Genomic DNA, 21525 nt, shown 5'->3' on the forward strand with positions numbered 1-21525 from the left:
ATTTATTGTGATCATAATCATAATCCAAGCAAATCCAGTTTGTTAAATTCAAAATTAGTCTACTTCATACATACAGAGTCAATTCAAAAACAATTTCCTAGCTAAGATTGCACCGAAACTTCTCTTCCTGAGAATGCATGAGGCGACTGAGAGAAACGACTCCCTTTTAAGAAACCTCTGGCAGAAACAGAACCAGGGAGGGTGGTCATCCGCCTCGACCAGCTGGGGTTTGAGAGGACAGAAAACACCATAACACCAGACCAGGGATACCTGCTGAGAAAGAGAGACAAAGGTTAATGACAATAATAGTGTACATAATGTCATATGAGGAAAAAAAAGGGGAACAAAGAGAGTAAAGTGAGGAAAGGTGTGTCAGATGAGGACCCCCAGCAGTCTAGGCCTATAGCAACATAATTATGGGATGTTTCAGGATCACCTGAGCCATCCCTAACTATAATCTTTCTCAAAAAGGAAAGGTTAAAACCTAATCTTAAAGGTAGAGAGGGTGTCTGATGGTTTAGAAGAGACTATTGGTGTTGTTAGCTCAGAGAGATCGACTGGACAGAAGCGTCTAAATACACATCAGGTTCCAAAGATACTTCTGAAGCTGCTGTACTTGATGATACATCAGTGATGATAGTGGGACGGATTCCATTAAAGGCATGGTTGGTAATCCTGGAGAGCTAGCTAGAGAGCTAGCAAGATTTGAAAGTGAAACACAAACTGACTATCTATTGGAACGACCATTCTTTTTTTTCCCAATTTGAGCTACAGCAACTCTTCTGTTCGACACAGGCCAGCCTTCACTCCCCATGTGCATCACACTTGGCTGACCATGACTCTGTCACAGGTTCACTAGTTTTTCATTCTTAAATCCTTTTTGGTTGGTCCTTAGCTATCTAACCATCTCAATTTAGCCCTTTTCAGAGTTCTTCAGATCCTTCAAGGACAGAATGCTTACTTATTCCTAAAATATTCCACCCATTGCCAGGTGTCGATGTAATAAACTAATCATTTTTGCGATCTTCATTGAATTTGCTAAAATATTAATTGTACTCATACATTATATTCTTAAAGGAACAATTATTTGTTTATTCTATAAAATGTCAAAAATCCCTTTCTCTTCCTTAGAACTTGAGTATCTTTGTTTTTGACATTATCGTCCAGGATGTACCCCGGCTCTCGCCCAATAACAGCTGGGATAGGCTCCAGCCCCCTGGCATTCACTTATAGTGGTGTGGTGCACTTATCTAGCAAACATGTGTTTGATGTGTCAGAAAGGCAGACGTCACTGTCTGTTGAAAAAATTCAATATAAACAATATTCCTACAGCAAAAAGTATTGTATTTCTGTCAAAACAGTTTGAATCTCTCCTCCAGCTACCCCACCATTTTATTTCCCCCCAAACATTAGAATGCAAATGAAGAAACGAAGAAAAATAAGAAGATTTTTCCATTTAATAGGTGTTTGAGGTTTGAATTGAAGTGCAGATTGAGGAGAATTAAAGACTAAGTTTTTTTTTCTTTTGATAGCATGCAGTTTCACTCTTAACATGGTCAAGAGTCTTCAGAAGTGTGTTTGATATACATGAGTAAGCACACCTCTCCCACGCTAATTTTCCTCACCGTGGCTCAGCTCTCATCCGCCTAGTGGAGGCAGAGTAAACTGTTGACCCAGCGAGTCCAGATGCCAGACAGAGCCATGTGCCTGATTGGACTCCACAGTGCTTCAGTCGGGTTGATTGGCCATGACTACAGTATCGCTGAGAGGAGAGAAATGACAGGATTGCTGGAATTGGAATAAAATGAGGAGCTGGATTGTGCATGTCTCGTTATTTGTTGACTGACACGTCTTCAGAGGAGGAGGATGAGCTGCCCGATCACAGTCAGAAAATCCTAAAGAAGCTCTGATTTTGGTTCCATTTTTTTCAAGAATTTGTTCAATTTGAAGTAATCATACTGACAGCAACAGATAGATATATGCAGCCAGCATTGATGGAACATGCACTGTGGATACAATCTGGGTTTAACAGCATTACTGGCAGGTGTACATGATATATTGTTATTAAGTATATTAATTGGGTGTAAAAATGTAGATTTAATTGCAACTTAAGTCATTCCAGACATGACAATAAATGTGCATTCATGGATTTTCTTTGCAGGATTTTAATAAATGAATTAGCAAAAAAGGTCTTCTTTTATATTATTATGCCTCACAATCAGTAACTGAACCAGATGTAAAACGATAACAATAAGCAAAACTACACAGGCTGCACAAAATCAAACAAGAAGCTGAACTAACTAAGACACAGAACAAAAATGATCACAGCAAATATACATATATCTGATTAGAATACAGAACATAGTTATCCAAATGAGAAAGAAAGAAGGAACCCAACAACCAGTGAACCATGACTGAGCTAAACATGGCTAAAATGCTGAGTAGTTTGATATTTGGAGACTTCTCTCAAATTCCAAACAGTGATTAGTTTCTGTGCACTTATGAAAATAAGGATTACAGCTTTAAAACCTCAAATTTTAGTTCCAGCTAACTGTGTTCTGCCTTCTTCTTCAAAGCTGGATGGCAAACCAAATGTTTAATTGTTTTCACAATGTAGGACGGCTCCTATGGTGATGGATGGAGAAAGAGGTCCTCTTTGGTTCAAAGTTTGGTATTGTTTGAGCAATGCCCACTTCCACCCTGACATAATTTCCTGAAACTGAAACAGGCAGCAGGCCTGCAGCTCAGCTTGCTGTGATTTCAGCAACATCTGCTACATTTATTATAACTCTGACTAATCAATGCAGTAGTTCCCAGTAATTCAGCTGGAAGAGAAGTTTTCATGACAGATCGCTCTTTATTTACAGGAGTGTGCGCCTTTATGAAGAAGCTGAAAAGTATTTCATTGAGCTACTTTTTGAATGGCATGCAAGATTTGTGCCTGTTTTTATTTAGACAGAACTACCAGAAAAACCTAATCATCGCAGGTTTTTCCACACGTGCACATGACACACAGTCAGTTTAATGTGCCTCAGCAAACAGTTGGCAGTTTAGACAGAGACAAATGTATACTGTTTAGGTGTGATTGAAAATGTACTTTGCTTATGGTATGTATCTTTGCTGTGTTTGTATGAAGTTAATATCAGTTAATTCCTCTGTTCACTTGTTTTTCTGTTTTATTGGTTCTCAGCTATTCCTATTCCAGTTACTGCGGGGCCTGTCTTACATCCACCAGAGGTACATCCTTCACCGTGACCTGAAACCACAAAACCTGCTCATCAGTGACACCGGAGAACTCAAACTTGCTGACTTTGGTGAGCAGGCTGGAAATAGATGCTCTGTTTTGTTCTAAGTGTGAAACCTTGAAGCTGCTGAAGCTCCTCTGTCACTGTGCACCAATTCTCATATGATGTTGACATAGTAACCAAAAGCTTGCTTCCTTTTTTTTTTTTTTTTTTTACTAATTTGTACATGTGTAACCACATTTCTGTGGCCTTGTCATCTTTATTGGTACAAAGCACCTGATGGGAGTTAACTCCACCAGGCTTGTTTTCTTTTATGCATCTATCAGATGGAATCTGACAATGTCAAATTTGTCTTTTGCTGATATTCTTGAAACTGTGCAATATTATATCCCAGACTGGAGCTTTTATATTTCAGCAAGCAGATGGAGGCTATGTCAGGGCATTGTTGCCATTGTTTTTTTCCCGCTTTTATTTAATGTCTTATTGTCACATTCAACACTGCCTTGTTATGTTGGGTTGGGTTATGGTGGAAAATAGCTTCCCATTCACACATTAGGTTTGTTTTACTTATGAACATTTTTAGTCTGTGACATTGGCTTCTCAGACATTGACCCCTGTCTGTTAATCTACCTGACTCATGTCTGGATAAGCATCCTGCTGTCATGATGTTAATCGGAACCTTTCACTGTAAATAACCGTGAGTCTGAGTGAATGCAAACAATGAACACATGTTGACATTTTCATGATATAACATAACCCCTGATCGGGATCACACCAGTGACAAGGTAGATGTTTTCAACATCAAGGTCAGAGCCTTACTGCTCGATCACACAGAGGAAGAGATAATCAGGCAGATTAACTACATTATGAGGGTCTAATATATGATATATAACTGCAAGCTTTGACCTGTTGAAGCCAAATATAGCTCGGACTGTGGATCTTTTTAAAATGGTTTTGCTGTGTCTGAATAGACCTGGAGGTAAGAATAATAGAAAGCCTGTCAATTTACTTGACTTTGTGGAGAAGAAGAAGAAGGATAATGATAGGGCTTATGATTAGGGTTATCTAACCCAGTGGTTTTAAGTGGGGGCCGCCAGGGGGGCCTCAGGAAATTGGAGTGAAGATAAGAAAAAAAATGCAAAAATGCAAAAATAGAATAAAATTTTTTTTAAACATCATTATAAAAAATTGTCACATTTTTTTAATCAGTATTGTAAAATACAATTTATAATAATATATCATATCGAAATGTTATTTGCCATGCTTGTCTTTCTGATTGGCTGCCATCGTAGACCTGGCGGTTTGCGCCTGTTCTGAAGCTGCTCTGCTCCTCAAGCTAGCGTGTAGGTAGCTTAGCCAAAATGGACAGATTGTTGACTAGAAAGAGACCTAAAGAACTGGCCGACTAAAATCAGAAAGTATGATGCAGCATACATTAAGTTTGGCTTTACAGCCATACAGAAAAATGGCCACAATTGCCCGAAATGCGTCCTCTGTCTGGACACCCTCTCAAATGCAGAGTCTGACTTCTTCAGACGTAAAGAAGGGCATTTAGTCAGGCTGCATTCACACAGGGAGCTACTGTCCGTGAATAAAAGAAAGAAAATACGTTCTAAAAGTTGATGTTTCTTTACATATTTTGTAGCATTGTCTGTGGTTTGCAAAGGGGGTCCCCGGCCAGAAGCTAATACTGTTTGGGGGGCCTTGGCATGGAAAAGTTTGGGAACCACTGATCTAACCCATCTGTCCAAGTCTTTGTCCAAGACCTTGATATCTTGACAATGATCTGACAAGTCACCTCTCAAATAGTGCAGGACTCATACACTAATCACTTGTCAAAGTGAAGGTAACCATGAACATTACAGTCAAGTAAGTTTATGGGTATGTTTTTCAGCATGTGTATGCCTCAATGGCACTATATGGCTTGAATCGATGTCCAGTAAACACAGCCTACATAGTCTCTCTGGCCTCCTGGTGGGCAGACAAACTGACAGTGCAGCCTTCCGTATGTTCCAATTCATTCATCCATCAAGTCTGTGTCTTTAGTTAATCACTTCTCATTTGTCCACCCACTTCCTAACTCAAACTCTCTTTGGCTCCTATCCATCAATCTCCTCCACCCTTCTGCTTCTCCTCCAACAGATGGGAGAAGAAAGCAGGAAGCTGCTTCATCAATAATGCAAACCTTGAATTAGTGCAGAAATATTACCGCAAAAGGAAATGAGGAGTCTGTAGTCTGTTGCTGGAGCTCACCAACAAACATGCACAAAACACAAAATCAGCCTCAGCCTGAGGGCTGCCAGATGAGGAAGGGGAGGGCTGCTCAAGTCCCTGTCTGTGTGTGTGTGTGTGTGTGTGAGAGAGAAAGAGAAAGAGAGATTTTGCGTGGTTCCCTGTGGTCCCTGCCCTTGACAGCAGGAATACTAACGACTGACAGCTGAGGCCCATGGCTGTGGTTGGGGTAAATGAGATGGAGACAGTGTCAACAAAGAGGAGTTCAGAGGTGCAATGAGAGGTGCCAAATCACTCAGTGGATGAGAGGCTGTCAGAAAATATGATTCAGGGGAGAATGAAGAATAGATAAGGAGAAAAAAAAGAGCAGTACTTAGCCACACCTGTAGCATTCCCCAGGGACAAAGAACCTTTTGAAATGGTTTGGAGGAAGACTTTTTTTCATCCCCACAAAAGGTTCCTCCTGAGGTTATGGTCAACATTATTCTTATGTTAAAGGTTTTTATTGTTTTTTGGAAGTTATCCATCCAATGCCATCAGTTAGTTATTTCTTCTTCCAAGGCCAAGATGTTTTGCTGCGTTTCTGCATTGTGAATAGTCTGTACAGTACAATGGAACTACGTAAGAAATCTTATGAGTGGAGTAATGATTAGGTCCAGGCGTTATGTTTTTACACAGAAAAACATCCAACAAGAATTAAGCAAAGGCAACATACAATGTGAATTGTATATTTAGGATATAGTTTCTTTAGGACTTGATTAAAACTGTTATCATAGTTTAAAGTTTGTAGTTTAGGTTATTTGACATTATTCTCCAGTGTTAAAAGTTTTGGGAGCTTTTTTTAACCTTTGAACTTTCATGGCTATCCCATCAAATACATCCAAATACCAGTGCATGTGTCACATTGTTTTCAACTTTGCACACTGGTATTTCAGGGGGAAAATAACCTATCAAATCCACTCAAAAAAAACAAACTGTTAGCAAATTTAGCTTATAGAAAATACTTAAAACCTGATGCAATTCAAAATTTGAGTTCCCCTTCTATTCCCCCCATACTGGTAGATATTTTTTATCCTTACCTGTGTGCAGTTACTCTTTAGTTTCCTTACTGATCCTGGAAGATTTACTCTACCACACAAAAATCTCGTGCACTCAAAGCCACATTAATAATGCTGTGATGTATTCTGGCCTGTTCAGAACTCAGTGCTGGGTGTGTGGTTTGAGGTTACTGTTGAAACATGGGGGTGCAACATAGTGTGTTGTATATAGATTTAAAAAAAAAAAAAAAAAATCAAAACAGTTATAAATTTTATCTTGCATTTCTGTCCACAGACATGGCACACACACGGAATTAAAGTTTTTCAATCCATCCATCTTTTATGGTTATAGAACTTAATCCAACTCGGAGTAACAGGGGGGCTGGAACCTATCCCAGCCATCATTGGCAGGGTATACCCTGGACAGGTCGCAGGGACACACAACCATCCACATTTACACTCACTCCTAGGGTCAATTTAGAGTTATCTGAAGCCTGAAATCTTGATGATTAAGCAGAGCTAAAGTGGGATTTGCAGTTTCTACCTTTTGTAGTACACACAAGTATTAGTACTAATTTACATCACAACTATTTTACTAAACATGCTGCTCTGTTTTAAACATTGCAGGTACGTTTCTTTTGTTTTCAAGGGTATACTGATCGTCCCTCTTTACACAATCCACCGTCTGGAAGTCTACCGATTTGTGGCTCTATATTATATTACAAAAGGTACAGAAATCAATGGATAAAATTAAATTTGGAATTAATATGAAAAACTCTAGCTTCCTCCCACTGTCCAAAAACATGCATGTTAGGTTAATTGGTGTCTCTAAAATTGTCCTTAGGAGTGTGTGTGTGTTTGTCTCGTTTGTGTGGCCCTCTGATGGACTGGCGACCTATCCAGGGTGTACCCCGCTGGGATAGGCTCCAGCCCCCTGCGACCCGACCGACGGATTAAGCGGGTATAGAAAATGGATGGATGGATTAATATGAGGAATGTTTAATGTACAGTAGGATCCAGCTGTATTTGGACATATTACAGTAATCTCTGATTAAAGTGTAAACTCCTATCAAATTTGGAGAAAGCGGTTGAGAATTACAGCCCTTTCTAATCTAGAACACAAGGAGATCAATTGTAGTTGGATTCATGAACATATCAATAAAATGTTCATCTTTAATACTTTGGGAACTCATGGACATCAAGGAAAAGATGTTCTCCTCTGTAAAACAGTCAGGCCTTTATTGCAGCAGTCAGGTGTTGTTTCGTTTTTAGAAGGTAAAATGCACCTTAATCAGGTTCAGATCAGGACACTGACTAAGCCTTTACCTTCAAGAACTCCAAGAAACAATCTCACTACGTTTCAGGCCAAAGTTTATCCTGCGGTTTCTCTCATCCGTCAAATCATCAGTTAACACTGATGACTCGTGCAAGTGGAAGACTTGCATGGCCATGTAATAATGACTGGACTGCATTTAAATAGTTGAATGTTTTTCTTGTGTAGTTGACCACTCAAAAGAACTTCTACATTACAAGCCACCTTCCCCATTTAAACACATGCTTGTACTAGACTTCTTGGTCTATATGCTCTTAGGCTCCACAGGGCTCTTTTTCCTCTATCATACGCACACTCATGCTGATGAATGCAGCAGAAGAAATGTCTAGTTCAGGGTTTTGCCGAAAGTAACTTGACTCTTCCTCGTGAATGTCTCACCACAATGCCACCGTATTTATTTATTTTTTTTTTTTACCACAAAGGATGTGTGTTCCACTGAGGAACCATTCCATTGAGAACTTTTTATGATGCCAAACCAATTTCCGAATGCAAACTGGGAACCTGGGAACCTTTTACTGGCTTTGCTGATGAAAAATATTAAACTAGTAGTCCTGACCTACCTATGACACACTTTTTGACACAAAACTTACATAAACATAAACCTTTTATCCAATTTTAAAACTGAAAGCTGACTGTCTGCACTTTAAGCCCATATTCATTATATAAATGTATTTCGTAAACGGCCAAAATAACACTTGTGCCAGTGTTCAAACATTTACCAGTTTAAATGTAAAACATGAGGATGAAAAATAGTTTTTGTTTTGTATCCCTCCGAACAAATTTACTGCAAAGTTCATGTTTTATTAACATAAAGGCCTTTTGAGAATCCCTGTGTATTTTTTTTTCTTATTAGCAAGCACTGTAAAATGGTCTTGTAAGAGGTTTTCTATTTGTTTTTATTATTTGCACACAAACTAGCTGTACTGTTCTGATAGCTTTATTTTAATACTTTTTAGTTCATAAAAAAAATCACAAGTGATTTGTTCACATTAATTAGAACACTGTCTACAACCTACACATTTTTTGTCAGAATTATACTTCTACGTCAAATCCTATTTCTTTATTCATTCATCATTTCCACCCCATGAAGAAAGAAGGGTGATGAAGCGTAGATAAAGTAGTAAATTGAGAACTTTGCCTGAGTAACATGAAGTAGATAAATGGACATTTGGGACAGATGCATAAACAATGGACACTGAGAAAAACCTTGCTCTGTCTTTTCTTACACACAGAAAAGTATTTCAATTTAAATTGGAAAAAAGGTGAAAGAATTTTTCCCCCTGTTTTCTGTATCATTTGAAAAAAAAAAAAAAAAAAATCTTCTCTTGGGTTGTGGGCACAATACATACCTGCAGCTGTGTATCAAGGTCGTGCTAATGGCTGGGAAAATTTCCAAATGCAATGCAAATCAGGTCCAATTACATTCTCACTTAATTTGCCGGAGCCCCACTCAGCTAATACAGTCCCACCTCACAGGTAGTTGGGATCGGTTGGTGCTGGTTCCTCCAAATAGTGTGTGTACAACATTTGGGCTGACTGTCCACTCCTCTCTGAGGCTGAGGGTGGTGTTCTCCAAATTCAAAGAAGAAATTGTGATGAGTGGAGGGTATTCTGCTTTCCTGCAGTTCCTGGTCCAGTTTGCCAGTGTTGGGGCTTGTTAGGGGGAATGGCTGGCACCTGGCTGGGTGTGGTAATGGAAAAGGTCTCTTTGGAAAATGACGGTTGCTGATGTGTGTTTTTCAGTCCAAACCTGAAACTAAACTGAAATAAGTTGTCAGAACGAACAGGGCTTGTGTATATATTGGTAATGACCGGACTATGTTACTTTCATACAGAGCTCATTACCGTCCATTTTGGGTTGTGAAATGAGCTGGGACGATGCCAGGTAGTGTACTATGGATGCAAGAATAAGATACACACATGCACACAAGTTCAGAGAAATGGTACCGACTCTTAATTTTTTTCTGGAGACAAACCCAATGCACTAAAGGTAAACATACTTCAACTTGCAATGGGAGTTACACTGTTCAGCAAGTGCAATCCTATTTTAAACAGTCTTCTGCTTGTTAGAGTCAGAAAAGGAGAAGCTAGAGGAAGCTATGACTTGCTTGGACCCACATCAAGTGAAGGTGGTTGAATGTCTGTGTGTGCACATGTTTGCGTGTATGAATCCAATGGTCTGACCTAGAAGCAGCGCCCTCCTCTGCAGAGGGATCATGGGGTTACAATCATGTTTTTGCGAACATGCCCACAGAACTGTGTGAAAGGGGAATCAGATGTCAAAGCACATGGAAACAAGCAATTGTTAAAGTAGGAGTATCTGCTGCCTTTGGTCCCAGAAGGCTAATTGTGAGTGTTCACTGAGCTTACAGAGGAAACCCAGTGAGCTGGTACATACTGTTGACCCCATATTGTTTCAATGAAGTTCAGTTGGCACTGTTCGAACTTCGGTTGCCTCCGACGTGTCTGTGGGTGGAAAACTGGACATTTTATCAGTATCGGAGGAGGAGTAGCTAATTGAGATCTTGCTTATTAAACTTACTTTGTCTTTATGCTTTATTGATTTCACTGTTGGCAAAGACTAGATTAATGATTGCTCTGTTGTTGTTGTATGGTGTCACTGCACCAACTCTGCAGGAAATCACACACCACAGGCTGATACATCAGCATATGCAGATCAAGAACAATTGGTCATGATAAAAGTGTCACGATCTGTGTTTGTTTTTCTGTTCAGTCCCTGATTTCCAGTTAGTTTTGTCTTGCCATTTCCTCACCTTCCTCTGTCTCTCTCCAGGCGGTTCATCAGCTTCACTCTCTTCACCTGTGTTCCTTCCCTCAGCTGTCTTCACTCACAAATCACCCTCTTCTGTATTTAAACGGTGGTCACGGTTGTCATTTACTCATTGTCAGATCCTCTGTTCTCCTTGGACTCTTCTCCTGGTTTGCTACTACTATTGTTTTTAGTTCCTAGTAATTATTATTATTTTTTTGTCAGTTCCTTAGTTTTTTTTTAAGTGTTCCCTTGATTATTGTATCTGGCTTTGCTGTGCATTTTGTTTAAAATAAATAGTCATTTTTTCCACTTACCTGCCTGCTCGTTCCACCGCTGACTCAGAGCCACAGTACCACAGCCAGCACCCTCCTCTCCCTCTGGGTTCCCCTCTGAACACCTTTCTCCATTTGGCTCCTCACAGTTGAAAGGGACGGCTAATAGACCTAGCTGTGACAAAACGTCCATGTATCCATTCATCAATTTTCTTTACCCGCTTAATCGAAGTCAGGAACCCATCCCGACTGCCATTGGGTGAGAGGCAGGGTACACCCTCTCACATGCATAGATAGATATACTTTATTGATCCCAAGCTGGGAAATTACAGTGCAGCAGCAGCATTAAATGGAATGTAAAAGTACAGCCTAGACATGTTAAAAATATCAATATAAAATGTATAAATAAACAGTGTTCTTCAGTCTTAGCTGTTATTGTACAGTGTGATGGCATGTGGCAGGAAAGATTTCCTGTATCTGTCCCTTGGACAGCGGAGCTGGAGCAGCCTGCGAGAGAAGGTACTCTGCTGTCTGTCTACTGTGTGATGGAGAGGTTGCTGGTCATTGTCCATGATGGATAACAGTTGATTCGGCATTCTCCTCTCCACCACGGTCTCAAAAGACTCCAACCTGAGACAAAGTGCAGAACCAGCCTTCTTGATGATTTTATCAAGTCTGATAATGGCTCTGGCCCCAACAGACTGGTAAATATCTCCAACATCTTGGTGCACATGTTGAAGGATCTCAGTTTCCTTAGGAACTAGAGACTGCTTATCCCGTGGGCGGCCGTGAATCAGTGGTTTGTCGGTCGTCCAATAACGGGAAGGTTTGCGGATCGATTCCCACTCTCGCCACTCAAAAAGATTGGTGGAGCTGACAGCTGGAGGGGTGTCAGTTCCACATCTTTGTCACGGCCGAGGTGCCCTTGAGCAAGGCACTGTACCCCCATGCTCCCCGGGCGCTGTGAATAGCTGCCCACCGCTCCAGGTTGGCATCTGCCTCTATGATTGTGTGACCCTGTGCATGTGCGTGTCAACAGGTGCCAACCTGGATGGGTTAAAAGCGGAAGACAAATTCTGTGTGTATGCATGACAATAAATCTGATCTTAATCTTAATCCCCTTTTTGTACACAGTCTCTGTATTAGATTTCCAGTACAGTCCAGCATGGGGAGGACATGCAAACTCCAACTGTAGAGGTGATTGAGTTCAACTCATGATTATTTTCTTTATTAGTCAGTCAGTTGCATTGCATAGAAACACACCAACCAGAAGCTGTGAAGCACAATAACCAAATGTACCCCTTTAGTGCCAGCATCATTGCGTCACCTTTTTGGCCTGAATGGGGTATTATTCTAGGTGACAGTTGATGGGCAAGATAGGTTTTGTATTTTTTTTCTGTTGACTTTGCAGACATGCTTTGTTTCCACTTTGTGCCACATTACAACTGTCTGAGTTACAAACAAGCCAACCTCTAACCACTACATCTTCCTTTCACACCCAATCAGCCACACCCCCTACACCCACACACAAGATCCTGGTGGAGGGGATGATAGCCTATCAGTGTGAGTGGTTTGATGCCCCTTGTTAGGTTATTGTGTAGAGATTACAGTGCTTGGCTATAATGAATGCTAGCTGAGACTCCTTGTGGGTGTTCTGACACGTGGAGATGTTAAATACCCCTTCCCTCCTCTCATTTATTCTCCTATCTGCCTTTATTCTTCCTTCACACAGGGGACTTGCTGCAGGACAGGAAGTTGTTATTATTATTATTATTATTTTTTTTTTTAAACCAAGCTAAATGCTTTAATTAAGTCCTCCAAACCATTTGGGAAGAGACAAAGAGCTAATGCCATTGTCATTGGGCTCAGCCAAAACAATGCGATATTCACTTAAAGAAAAAACAAGTTTATTTCTTCTACACCAGAGAATTTGAGTGACACGAACACGTTGACTTAGAACCCAGAGGACTGGAGAGTAACAGGACAACACTGAGGTATACGAGGCAGGCGTCAACTGGATGAAGAGATAACAGTTAGCGTGGGGAATCCAAAATATCCCAAGAGAAGTATGGAGACGGTCTTACTATTTGCAGGTGGAGGTTTGACTGGAAGGTGGGGAAGTGTACGGCTGGCTGGAAGATGTGCTCCAGATTAGTAGGAGCGTGAGCAGGCAGGTAGAGGACAGAGGACCTTCAGTGGTTGGTTGATGTTGGCTCAGTGGTGGATCCGAACACAGAAGTGTGATGCAGCTCAGCCAGGAATCGTAACCAGAGAGTCAAAAGTACATAGAATGAGAATAAACTCTAACACGCAGAGTTCGGCCTAATTACCACAGTAATGGTATAACGATCTGGCGAAGACTGGTGCTCCTGCTGCTCCTTAAGAATGGGTGTTATTGACTGCTGATGATGAACAGGTGTGACAGCAGGCAGCAACCAGACTCCGCCCTGGTGATACAGAGGCGGTTGCGTTGTATGAAGAGGTAACACCAAGAAGGCCTGTCTGCAAAGTCATTTATATTCATCTCCTTGGCAAGTACCAGGGCCTGGAGACATAACTGCACCATTGACGAGTATGAGGTGCCACCAGGGACATAAATCAGAATTAACTTCCATATACACATATGAAATTAAACTCTTCCACATACTATACTCAAAACCTTGCACAAACACTAGTGAAAAGCTCTCACATAAACTAGTGAAAACATTTACCTCTTATATAACCTACTCAAAAGCTCTCATACACACTACTGAAAAGCTTTCATATAAACTAGTGAAAAGCTTTACCTTTCATATATACTAGTAAAAAGCTCTCATACACACTGGTCAAACCTCTCATACACACTGGTCAAACCTCTCATATACACTGTTCAAACCTCTCATATACACTAGTCAAACCTCTCATACACACTAGTCAAACCTCTCATATACACTGGTCAAACCTCTCATACACACTGGTCAAACCTCACTAATAATGAATAGGGAGAAGGGAATGCCTCTTCTGCTGACAGCGCCAAACAACAAGTAGCCCACATCAGGAACGTATGTCCATACATGGCTCGCTATCCACAGGTAGGTTGGCGGTTGGCGGAGGTTTTTTAGATTGTCTCTCACAGTTTATATACAGACCTCTCCATACTTTGTAAGTGGGAAAACTTGCAAAATCGGCGGTGTATCAAATACTTATTTTCCCCACTGTACAGGGGCGTAACCATCATCTCAGAAGTGAGGGGGACACATTTTTCAAATGTCCATTGAGTGATTTATCATCCTCTCTCCATAGAGGCTCAGCACATAATCACTAACTGCCACAGTACAGCACCAGAGGACCAACTTTAGTTCTTTAAATTATATACTAATAAAATCTAAAGTTTTAGCTGCCCTTCAACCCCTGTGATGAAATGAAGCCAGGGGAAGTCCTCATACCACTGTCTCTGAAATATTTGTTTTATCAGCCAACTTTTGACACACAATGGTCTTGGGATCTGGCTGATGTGGCTTTAGAGTGGCCATCCCCTGCTCTACCACTGTCTGAAGGTTCTCCCTGACTGTCAGTGCTGCAGCCTGGTCCCTGACACACGGCCTTCTCCCTGTGCTACCTATTACAAAACAGACAAAAACATATTTTGCAGTGTGAATGAGAGTAATTCTGAAATATCTGTGAAAAACCTGTCCTGATACCTGCCTCGTTTCTCCCTGCAATATATATCTTTTCTCAGCATGTTATAATCTCTCCTTACCTCTGAACACCCTGCATCATCGTTCCTGCTGCTGGCCTCTGCTCTGTCCCCTCCCTGACTCTGCTCTTTCTATTATGGCAATAAATATTTCTTTAAATTATGTGGAAACCAATAGTGAGCATAAGTTCTGCACAGAAATGAAAGAGGAATGGGTTATTCCTAGCAACTAACTAGCAAGGAATGTAACTTAGGTAAAAACAACATTAGTATTCTTGTTAACTAAATTTTATATGTTGGCATGTATTAAGTAGTCAACATTTAGCTAACATTATCTACATGCAACAGCATTACTTACTGTGCAATGTTTTTGCCCTTTCGTGGCTGGTTTGCTGAATATGATTATAAAACACTCTGCAGCACGTTCCCCGCCGTTGGTGATCTACCCATTCTGGCGTTAGCATGTGTACGCTCATGTACGCAAAAACGCATTTAAAGACAGCTCGGAAAAACACGTTACTACGTTAATAAAGGATTAAACAGTCAAAATGGCTGAAAAAAGTCCAGGCGACAGAGGGCACAGATATGGGAAGTTTGAGGGACATTCATCCATCCATCCATCCATTGTCTATACCGCTGAATCCGTCGATCGGGTCGCGGGCGGGCTGGAGCCTATCCCAGCAGTCAATGGGCGAGAGGCGGGGTACACCCTGGACAGGCCGCCAGTGAGGGACATTCAATTCAATTAATTTTTATTTATATAGCGCCAAATACAACAAATGTCATCTCAAGGCACTTAGATAGTAAGTCCAATTCAAGCCAATTGGAATTCAATTAATTAATAATAATCATAATTCATAAAATAATCCAATTCATTCATATAGAGCCAATTCAAAAACAATTTCCTAGCTAAGAAAACCAACAGATTGCACTGAAAACTTTTTGTTTTTCGGTCCAATCTCCCGGCCTGAGCGTGCCTGAGCCAACTGTGGAGAGAAACGACTCCCTTTTAACAGGAAGAAACCTCTGGCAGAACCAGACTCAGGAAGGGTGGCCATCCGCCTCGACCAGCTGGGGTTTGAGAAGACAGAAAGGGGGGGGGGGGGGGGGGGAAGGGGGCTGCGGCGGCACTGTAACACCGTTCAAAGGATATCTGTTGGAACAGGGAAACACGAGTTAATGACCACAATAATATCACATATACATAAAGAGAGTAAAGTGAGGAAAGGTGTGACAGATGAGGCCCCCCAGCAGTCTAGGCCTATAGCAGCTTAACTATGGGATGTTTCAGGATTACCTGAGCCATCCCTATTCAAGGTAAACACAAGAAACTTGTGCTAACGAAAAAAATAAATAAATAAATAAATAACATGTTCCACGCGTGCCCCGTATCCGTTCCGCCCATGCTCACATATTTTGCCATGTGATTTTGTATTTGTTGAACAGACAGCATTTACACATTCATTCTGATGACGAGTAGAATATTGTCGATGAGAATTTTAAATTGCTCAAGGTTGGATTTCCTTTTGTGTGAAAGCTCATTCCTCTCCTCTCGATCTTTAGCGCTCTCCTACAATAAAGTCCCGATCCCCATTCCCATCTTGCGTCTTGGCACAACTTCCATTCATTCCCCACTTTTCCCTCAGAAAACTCACTTGCTAGTTTACCTTTGCAGCATGTTTAGCAGAGTATCCTTTTCTCACTCGAAAAAAAAAAAATTTATCACCCAGTTTCACCTCTTGTTCTTCTGTTCGCACGTACTCCGAAAGCCATTCCATCTTAAAAGAACAACATTTCTTTTTTACTTTGGCTTGTGAGTGGGTGTGCCACTGCCTGTTTGTTTCGCCATAATAAGGAGTTAGCACTTGTAGCATTTACCTGTCTAAACTTTGTTAGCTATATGCTAACCTGCAAAACAGCGGCACATACACATAGAGCGCTGTTAACGTAGCTGTTAATGACACTGATTTTGGCTGCGTAAATACGTGTAAATAACGTAAATACGTGTGAACCGCATCATATCATTGGCTGGACAGTGTTAGTCATGTTTCACGCTCCTTGTCACCTGTCACTCACGGAGATGCATTGCAAAATGGTGAAAAATAAATTGTTATGTGTTTCTTTTATTGCGCATGCGCACATCTTAGCGGGAACAACAACTATGTATAGTTAATCTACCACACACAACCTTTCAATCTCATGTTATTAGTCATGCTTTATTGTTTGTATAACCAGGTTCTGTGGTGAGTTTGCTGCTCCTCTCCAGTTTATTTTTGTTTTCAGAAGGTCACCTAATGCAAATGCTTTTTGAGACTCAGCTTATGTGTCCCCCCCCCCCCCAGGATTGGCCAGGGCCAAGTCGGTCCCCAGCCACACCTACTCCAACGAGGTGGTGACCCTGTGGTACCGGCCCCCAGATGTCCTGCTGGGATCCACCGACTACTCGACCTGCCTGGACATGTGGTGGGTACTCATAGCTTCAGATTTGTGTGTTGAACTTATTCTTGGTTTATTTAAATGGAGATTTGTTTCTTCAAAAGGGAACCTAGAAAATACAGTGCTGTAGATTTGAAATTAGAGAGGCATTAATTAATGCCTTAATTACACTCACACCTACTACACACAGAGATAGGGTTGATTCAGGTATGGATAAAACAACTTTAATTGTACAATTCAGTTGTTCTGTTCTGTTGTTCTGTTTACTCTGAAATGTCAAATAGTGAAAATCCTTCAAATAGTGAAAATCCTTTCAACAAAACAAATTCCATTGTTATAAAATGTTAACATCAAATAGCTGTGCTCCAAGTACAAAGCTAACTGCTGAACAATCCTTCTGCTCAGAAAATCTTAAAAATTCAGATAAAGTCATGCCTACTGACTTTCTGCCTTCCCAAATCACTAATCAGTATGCTTCTTTGAGTGACGATGAAAGAATTTTATCTTATCTTCTGTTTTATAAATGAGCCTCCTGTGGCTATGCAGGAGGAGAGCTGAAAGGTTCTGCCAAAAACAGTTGAGATTTGATCAGGAGCAGCTGAGTTAATTTTCTGGATACTGTTGTTTCTCCACTGATTGTAGCCTATATAAGAACAATAATAATAATAATAAATGAATAAATTTGAGAAAAACATGTCAGCAGTCACTGTTAAAAAGCTTATGGCTGTGGGGACAAAGGACCTCCTGAACTTCTCAGTCCTTCAGCGCTGTGCCAAAAGTATAAACTCACCCATCCAAATAATTAAATTCAGGTGTTCCAATCACTTCCATGGCCACAGTTATGTAATTCAAGCACCTAAGCATGCAGACGGCTTCTACAAACATTTGTGAAAGAATGGGTCGCTCTCGGGAGCTCGGTGAATTCCAGCGTGGTACCGTAATAAGATGCCACCTGTGTAACAATTCCAGTAGTGAAATTTCCTTGCTATTAAATATTCCACAGTCAACCGTCAGTGGTCTGATAACAAAGTGGAAACGACTGGGAATGTCAGAAACTCAGCTACGAAGTGGTAAACCACGTAAAATGACAGAGCGGGGTCAGCGGATGCTGAGGCGCAGAGTGCGCAGTAGCTCGTACTTGGCTGCATCTATGGATCTCAGCCTCTGTTTCACGTCTCCAAACGCTACCCTTTTCTTCATAACCATGGTGGTGTAGTCGTTGAAAAATGTGGAGCGCCCTTCCTTTGTACATCAGGGGGCCCCAAGCGGACTTACGCAGTATCTCATCCCTCATGTGTGTAGTGCACACGCATGATAAAAACACTCGGGGGGTCTCCGGGTTTTGGTTTTGCTCGTAGTGATCTGTGGGCCCTGTCCAGCAGCGGGGCTTCGCTCAGGTTTAGTATATCCTTCAAAAGTTGAGACACAAATTGCGTAGGTTGGCCATTCTCAAGTCCTTCCTCAACACCAGTAAGCCGCAAATTGTTCCACCTGGAACGGCCTTCCAAATCATCACATTTTGCCTGCAGCTCCCTCACAACAACTTGAAGATGGGACACATGGGCGCGGAGCTCGATAGTACAGGTATAGTCGGCAGCTTTCTCCAACTCCTTCAGTTGGTTACCATGTGATGCTAACGAGGCTTGCCGGCTATCGACCGCCACCGACAGCTCGCTTCTCACCAAGGCAATATCCAGCTTAATATCTTCCCGCAGTGTCTGAATGGCCGCCCCAATCTTTCCACAAACTGAATCCTGGAGGGAGTTGAGCGAGTTAGAGAACATCTTCGGTGTGAGCGTATTGCTGCTAGTCGAGGCCTCGGGGGTAGCCGAGCTAGCCACAGCAGTCGACATCGTGTGCGGCTGAGCGGTGTTACGTTGTTGTTTCGCCGACTGGTTTTGAGTATTTGGCGCCGCCATTGTAGTCTTAGAACTGTTTCTACTTATTGTTTGTATGTTTAAATGACTTTGAGACATAGGAATGACTTATTTTGACAGTTATATTAAAGGGGAACTCTGGGGCATTTGAAGCGCAATCCCATTGCTAGAGGTTGTCAAATACTGACAGTAGGACACAGACCGGTGCAAATCGGCGCTCCCTGTGCGGCGATTGCGCTGTTTGCGCAGCCTGTCATACGTGGTGGCTAGGGGCAAGTGCTAACCCTTCCACGTAAAACAACAACTTGCACACTGCAGAAACGTCACACCACTTTATTAATCATCCAACAATAAAGTCACAAGCCTTACCATCAAAACCATATGCATGGTTCTTACATTACTGGCATGGGGACGTTACAAAACAACTTTATAAACAGCATGTCACTTACCGGTTGTCGGTATGCTCGCGCATGTGAAAGCCCAAAAGAGTCAATGGACGATACTCCCAAATACAAAGCAATTATTTTCTCTAGAAAAACTGCGTTCAAGTATTTAAAACATTACAACAATATTACTGGGCATGTATTGTTGTAATGTTTTAAATACTTGAACGCAGTTTTTCTAGAGAAGATAATTGTTTTGTATATGGGATTATCGTCCATTGATTTGATTGATTGACTCTTTTGGGCTTTCACATGCGCGCGCATACGTCAACCGGTAAATGACATACTGTTTATAAAGTTGTTTTGTAACGTCCCCATGCCAGTAATGTGAGAACCATGCATATGGTTTTGATGGTAAGGCTTGTGACTTTATTGTCGGATGGTTTATAAAGTGGTGTGACGTTTCTGCAGTGTGCAAGTTGTTGTTTTACGTGGAAGGTTTAGCACTTGCCCCTAGCCACCACGTAGTTGGCTAGCATGACAGGCTGTGCAAACAGCGCAATCGCCGCACAGGGAGCGCCGATTTGCACCAGTCTGTGTCCTACTGTCAGTATTTGACAACCTCTAGCAATGGGATTGCGCTTCAAATGCCCCAGAGTTCCCCTTTAAGTTTTAAAAAGGGAACTTGTCGGAGCTTGCGAGAGACGCGTCTACATTCTAGCCTCCGCAACAGCCAAACAGATTGTTTCCTGCATTAGATATCTGCTGTCGCTCCTAAAGAAAACACTGAAGTAAGAAATGCTGCAGATACCAGGACACTTAGAGAAATTCTGTAGACATCGGAGTCAGCTCCAGATTACCAGAGGCTTACTGAGGGGTGACTGCTGGATTAAACAAAGTGTGAATGGATACACGAGGCGGTCATCTCAGGGTCTCAGCTGTTCTGCTGCTCACAGGCAGGTCCTCACAACCCTGAAAAACTGGATCAGATTTCAGAATGTCTGGAATGTGAATAAACAGTCTAAATGTTTGAAATGTAAAGAGTTGCTTTCTCACCTGAGGAAGATCTTTCAGCATCCAGTGTTGCAGAGCACTTCTGTTGGACGCAATTGTGCTTTTCTTTGTCAATGACTTTTACCTGTTTATGTGACCATTTATGTATGTTCCATGCCTTCATATGGACTGTTTCCTTTTAGTTGCTAAACCTCCCATCACAGTTTCCTGTGAGAGCAACTGTTCTTTTTGCTGAATGAGTCGCAAACAAATGTAAAACTGGTAAATAGTTGTTGTTTATTATGTTTTGTTTGTTGATCTTCCCAAAGTCAAGACAACAATGAAATGTTTCACTACTTTAATGACTCCAAAGATCCTCCAAAGACCCCCGGATACACTCCCAACACCAAAGCAGCATTTTCAGATTAACAAACTATGGAAGTCCTTCTGAAAAAGTTTTAGTTGCAGAAGTTATCCAAGTATTGGTGACCCTTTCTCTGCCTGGACAGACAGTCGGTAGTGAAATCTCAAAAGCCCCAGCTGCATTCTGCAGTCTTGCATTAAAGAGCAGAGCAGAGCACAGGGGACTGTTGTTCCATTCTACTGAGAGTCACCCTGTGACACACATGCTCACATTCACCCATGTCACTTAGAAATCAGTTGCCCATGAAGAAGCACTTCTTGCAGGACCTGATAGTTTTTGCAGATCTGTCTTCCTGCCACCAGCAGCATCCATCACAGCAGGCCGCAGGTTACAGGCTGCAAGGAGATGGATGTGTTGGAGGAGGGGTGAGGAACAGCTCTGTTTTACCTTCCTAAGCCCTACCCAGAGCTTAGCATTCAGATCAGTCATGCGTGATCATGCGCAGAGTCAATGCACACATCAGTTATGATACATAGACTATATAACATCCACTCTTTAAAGGATGCGGCATGTTTTGTGTTTGAATTTCACTTTATTGTCCAAAATTATAGCTATACATATGTATATTTATAGGTATTTTATTTATTTTTATGTATAAATATATATACTGTATATGTAGCGTAACCTGACAGAATATAAACGGTTTACTAATAGTGTTCTCACTATCTAAATAAACCTTAATTACCTCGTATATGTGGGCACCACCTTCAAAAGAAGGAAAAAGACAGAATCTTACGATTCTGGTATGTTAAAATTAATCAGTCTCAAAGTGCTACTTCATGAGTTCTCGCTTGAATTGACCAAAATTGCATAAAGAAGCATTCAACAACGACTTGTTATATAT

General features: G+C 41.4%; 1 protein-coding gene across 3 annotated transcripts in view; it reads left to right on the plus strand.

Moving 5' to 3' along the window:
* The window catches only part of cdk14 (cyclin dependent kinase 14), a 226944-nt gene that overhangs the window by 102313 nt on the left and 103106 nt on the right, over positions 1–21525 (plus strand). For all 3 annotated transcript variants that reach the window (XM_075464712.1, XM_075464714.1, XM_075464713.1), the window contains 2 exons: positions 3191–3314; positions 16911–17031. In XM_075464712.1, coding sequence (XP_075320827.1) covers positions 3191–3314; positions 16911–17031 — 245 coding nt within the window. The remainder of the gene's footprint in view (positions 1–3190; positions 3315–16910; positions 17032–21525) is intronic.

Source organism: Odontesthes bonariensis, chromosome 5 (assembly GCF_027942865.1).
Source record: "Odontesthes bonariensis isolate fOdoBon6 chromosome 5, fOdoBon6.hap1, whole genome shotgun sequence".
Lineage (NCBI taxonomy): Eukaryota > Metazoa > Chordata > Actinopteri > Atheriniformes > Atherinopsidae > Odontesthes > Odontesthes bonariensis.